Source organism: Balaenoptera ricei, chromosome 6 (assembly GCF_028023285.1).
Source record: "Balaenoptera ricei isolate mBalRic1 chromosome 6, mBalRic1.hap2, whole genome shotgun sequence".
NCBI classification, from domain to species: Eukaryota; Metazoa; Chordata; class Mammalia; order Artiodactyla; family Balaenopteridae; genus Balaenoptera; species Balaenoptera ricei.
This window is the reverse complement of record NC_082644.1, coordinates 13,896,793-13,901,361: the sequence shown is the minus strand read 5'-3', so window position 1 is coordinate 13,901,361 and position 4,569 is coordinate 13,896,793. Positions and strand designations below refer to the sequence as shown.

General features: G+C 48.5%; 1 protein-coding gene across 1 annotated transcript; it reads right to left on the bottom strand.

Annotated features, from left to right (window-relative positions):
- Positions 1 to 399: 399 nt before the first annotated feature.
- Positions 400 to 4,322, bottom strand: NEFL (neurofilament light chain). Its single transcript, XM_059926244.1, has 4 exons — positions 3,276 to 4,322; positions 2,136 to 2,260; positions 1,407 to 1,741; positions 400 to 763 (listed from the first exon to the last, which is right to left on the bottom strand). The coding sequence occupies exons 1-4, from the start codon at positions 4,320 to 4,322 to the stop codon at positions 621 to 623; spliced, it is 1,650 nt and encodes a 549-aa protein (XP_059782227.1). The 3' UTR covers positions 400 to 620.
- Positions 4,323 to 4,569: the final 247 nt, after the last annotated feature.

Here is a 4,569-nt window from a genome sequence, read left to right as displayed (position 1 = left end):
AGAGATTTCATGAATGGTCATGACCTAATTGCATCCTCAGAATTACCAATTAAGGGGGGGGAAACGCATTGTAATTGTTAAAATTTTGACTTAAAAAAATTTGGAGGTCAATCGCCCACTTCTATGTGTCTTATATTGGTGCCTTCTTTAAGATATTCGAATTAAGTCAACAACCACAGCAAGGAACGTCATTCAGTGTAACTTTATTTACTATTTATAGCACAGAATTCAAGGTCTTTAATTTCTAACCACCAAAGGTTCGAAGGACTATTTTTTTCCATGAAGTTTAACATTAACATTAGTGAATTCATTTATTCAGGGTTTTTTTTTTTTTTATTGTAAACATCTGAATTATTCACATTGCCGTAGATCCTGAACTCATAAGCGTGGACCATGCACAGGCTGGCAGCAAGCCAGGAAGCCACTCTGCAAGCAAACAGATACTCTGCGGAAGGAGAAAAGTCATAGCACAACATTTAACGCCCAACCTGAGTCATCTCAGAATTATACATATATTGACTTCTTAATTCATATAGTATCTGCAACTCAACTGGTTGGTTGGTGATGGGGTTGACCTGATTTCAGGAGAATTATTCCTGGAATAATTAAGGAAAGGGGGTTCAATCTTTCTTCTTAGTGGCTTGTTCCTCCCCAGCACCTTCATCTTTTTTCTCCTCCTCCTCAGCTTCTTTGGTTTCTTCTGCTTCTTTGCCTTCACCTCCTTCTTCTTCCTCCTTTGCCTCCTCAGATTCTTCCTTGGCAGCTTTAACATAAAAAAGCAAATGTACAAACTCCAAATGCAGCGTGAGTCCAATCAAAACATTTCTGCTAAGGTTTTGTGGAGAAACGCAAATGTCAAAATACTTCCCCCAAACCTCTCAGCTCCTTTCTCCCAAAATGCACGCAACTGACAATGCTTGCTGGGAATAATTTGCCACTGAACACATATTTAAACAGAATGAGATTATGTCTAGGTACTGGATGCTCTGCTCTTCTCCAGGACCTTGGTTTTCTTTCATTGTGTGTTTGGTGTTCATAGTTGTTCTTTAGGACACCAAATGACTGAGTTAAATGAATGGATTTTAAAATGTTTAATTAGGAATAAAAAGACAGCAGGCGGAAGATTTTTTCTTTTTTTTTTCAGTTCTTTTCAAAAAAGTACCAAGCTAATTAGAGATGTGTGTCTCTGGGAGGACAGCCAATTTGAGAAATGAGATGCTTATTACTAAAGGTCTATTGAAGCAATAGATAAATGTATTATTTAAGATTCTAAACTCATGTATGAATAAAACTTCCTTGGCATAAGCAAGGCTTCATTTATCTTATCAATCTCCTAACAAATATTCATGCCCCGGCTGAACCTGGAGTTGTGGGGTGGGTTTGGTTTTGTTTTGTTTTCATCCTACCTTCTTCCTCTTGGGCTCCCTCCTCTTCCTCAGCCTCAGCCTCAGCCTCAGCCTCTTCCTTCTTCTCCTCCTCCTCAGCTTCTCCTTCAGAGGGGGGTTGGTCCTTGGCTTCCTCAGCTTTCGCAGGCTCGATGGTCTCCTCCACCTCGATCTGCTCCTCCTGGACGTGGCTGGTGTAGTAAGATGGGAAGGAGCGGGCGGACATCAAGTAGGAGCTGGTCTGTAAACCACCATAGGCAGATCGGCCAAAGACCTGGGAGCTCTGGGAGTAGCCGCTGGTTATGCTGCCCACACTGGTGAAACTGAGCCGGGTCTCCTCACCTTCCAAGAGTTTCCTGGGGGAGGCAGGGAGAGGGTAGGTTTAACAATCATGAACACAGGAAGTGTGCTGAGCCCACCACCCAACACCTTCCCCAGTGCCACCCTGAATGCCAAAGGCAGGGTTGGAAATGATCAGAACTTAATAACTGGGGATGTTGTGACTGAGACCAGGAAAAAAAACAAAAACCAAAAAAACACCTTAAAGTAACCCTGTCCGTTAGACTTTAAATGTAATGGGAAGCTAAGAACAGGTCTCATTATTACAGGATAAATTCTTCTTGGAAAAGGCCAAAAGGTGAACACAATTATTTCAAAGGACTATTTTTGAAGATTTCTGATTCAACAGAAAGGAAGTCTGATTTCCTTCCTAAGGTTGAAGGCCTGCTGCCTTTGCCCCTCCGTTTTTACCTGTAAGCTGCAATCTCAATGTCCAAAGCCATCTTCACATTGAGGAGGTCTTGGTATTCCTTGAGGTATCTTGCCATTTCACCCTTTGTGGTTCTCAATTCATTTTCCAATTTGTTGATTGTGTCCTGTTGGAAGACAAAAAAAAATACAAGCGTAAATCCTTACTGCTATTACTTTACTATAGCTGCAAGGGTATAGGTTTAATTAAAATCAAAGTGCACACCTTAGATAAAACCTCCCCTGAAACAACTGCCTTTTCTCTTTTTAAACCTTTCTTTGCTTGCCTAAAAAAATCCAGCTTCATAAAGCATGAGATGAAAGCAAAAAATTATTTAAAAAAAAAACTAATAGAATTTTTTTTTGTTTTTGTTAATTACTACAGTCTAATGATCATCATAAAATGCCTGCAAGGAACTAAACAGATTTTTTTTTTGAAAACTTTCTCATTCACTGACTAACTTTATCCAGGTTACATACAAGAAATCCACTTCTTTATAGGAGAAGGAAGTAAATTAATTTTTTTAAATTTTCTCTAAAATATTTTCTATGTATCTATATTATTTTCTCTTCTCTCCAGAAGATGGAGAAATAGAAACGTTTTACTATGACCATCATTACCTACTACAATTTTGACTGTATTCCTGGCTACCTGCTACGGGAAGGGAGCAGTTGGTAAAATTAGTCTGAAATTATGCTGGTCACAGTTATCCTTCAGCACTAATGGGAGTTCGTCGCTGTGTTTATTAATCAGACGGTCCAATCTGTGCAGCAAAGCAACTTGTGGTGAATTCAGGACTGCAGAGAGGCAGGCCAGAGGCAACGCCCTGCTCGCATCCCTTCTCCCACCCCACCCAACCCCCTGCAGGGCTGGGCAGCTTTAATGCGCAACAGAGATTCAACTGCACCCTGCACATCTTCGCAGACTGCAGTGGCGCCCGCACCGCGCCCTCCAACTGCCCCACCCGCTCCCACACAGCCTCCTAGGAGCCAAGTTCTACCCCCTAACAGCTGCATGCAGATGCCTCATTTCCGATCTCCACTTTCTAGGCGCGCCCTCCACTCTCCCCCCACCCCCCGCCCATCCTAACTCGACTCTGCAGCCCCCTCCCCGCCTCCACGGTGTATTGCCCGGTGCCACACCTGCATAGCACTAATGTCGGCGTTCTGCTTGTCCTCCAGCTCTTGCAGCTGCTTCTCCAGCGCTTCGTTCATGCCCCGGCATGCTTCGATCTCCAGGGTCTTGGCCTTTAGCAGGCGGCGGCTCTCGGACACCTCGTCCTTGGCGGCGCGCACCGCATCGGTGTTCTTGGCGGCGCTCTCGGTCAGCACGGTGAAGCGGCTCTTGAACCACTCTTCGGCATTCTGCATGTTCTTGGCGGCCAGCTTCTCATACTGGGCGCGGATGTCCTTGAGCGCGGCGGAGAGGTCGGGCTTGGAGGACACGTCCATCTCCACGGAGATCTGCGCGTACTGGATCTGCGCCTGCAGCTCGGCGATCTCCTCTTCGTGCACTTTCTTCAGAAAAGCGATTTCGTCCATCAGGCTGTCGATGCGCTTTTCGAGCTCGGCGCGGGCGAGAGCCGCCTCGTCGGCCCCTTTGCGCGCTTCCATCAGCCGGCCCTCTGCGTCCTCACGGCTCAGCACCTCCTCTTCGTAGCGCGCCTGCAGGTTGCGCAGAGTCTCCTCCAGCCCTTCGCGCTCGCCCTGCAGCGCCTGCTTCTCGTTGGTGGCGTCTTCCGCCGCCAGGCGCAGGTCGCGGATCTCCTGCTCGTACAGCACCCGGAAGCGGGACGGCTCGGAGTGCTTCTGGCGCAGCACCAGCAGCTCGGCTTCCAGGACCTTGTTCTGTTGCTCCAGCTCGTGCACGCGCTCGATGAAGCTAGCGAAGCGGTCGTTGAGGTCCTGCAGCTGCGCCTTCTCCTGGGTGCGGATCGACTTGAGGTCGTTGCTGATGGCGGCTACCTGGCTCAGGTCGAGGTTCTCGAGACTGGGCAACAAGGAGCCGGAGCTGGAGGAGTAGCTGCGGCGCACGGACAGCGAGGAGGAGACGGGCGCCGAGTAGCTGGAGTAAGCGGAGCGCGCGGTGCTGTAGCCGCTGCGCACGCTGGAGATGTGCACCCGGGGCGTCTCCACATAGCGCCGTTTGTAGGAAGTCGAGTAGTACGGCTCAAAGCTGAAGGAACTCATGGTGGCGGTCGGTGCCGCTCTGGTCGGCGGCGGAGATGGGGGCCTAGAGAGAAGAAGAACGGGGGAGAGAGGGAGAGGGGAGGATGGATGGCTGTGTGCAGCTCGGCGCTGTCCTGCCACCCCTATTTATACTCGGAGAGGATTCTGACGCAGCCTTAGATCGATCACGGCGCGCCGGGCCAGAGGGGGCAGCGCGCTGCTGCAGCCGAGGGGAGGATTCTGCGCAAAAGGAAGGCGGGGGCGAGCC

Bases quoted from the DNA above. Each gene is read 5' to 3' on its own strand.
- NEFL (XM_059926244.1), bottom strand. From the start codon at position 4,322: ATGAGTTCCTTCAGCTTTGAGCCGTACTACTCGACTTCCTACAAACGG. The intron at 2,261-3,275 runs GTGTGGCACCGG...GTCTTCCAACAG, and splicing joins CCGACATTAGTGCTATGCAG to GACACAATCAACAAATTGGA. The intron at 1,742-2,135 runs GTAAAAACGGAG...TGCCTCCCCCAG, and splicing joins ATTGAGATTGCAGCTTACAG to GAAACTCTTGGAAGGTGAGG.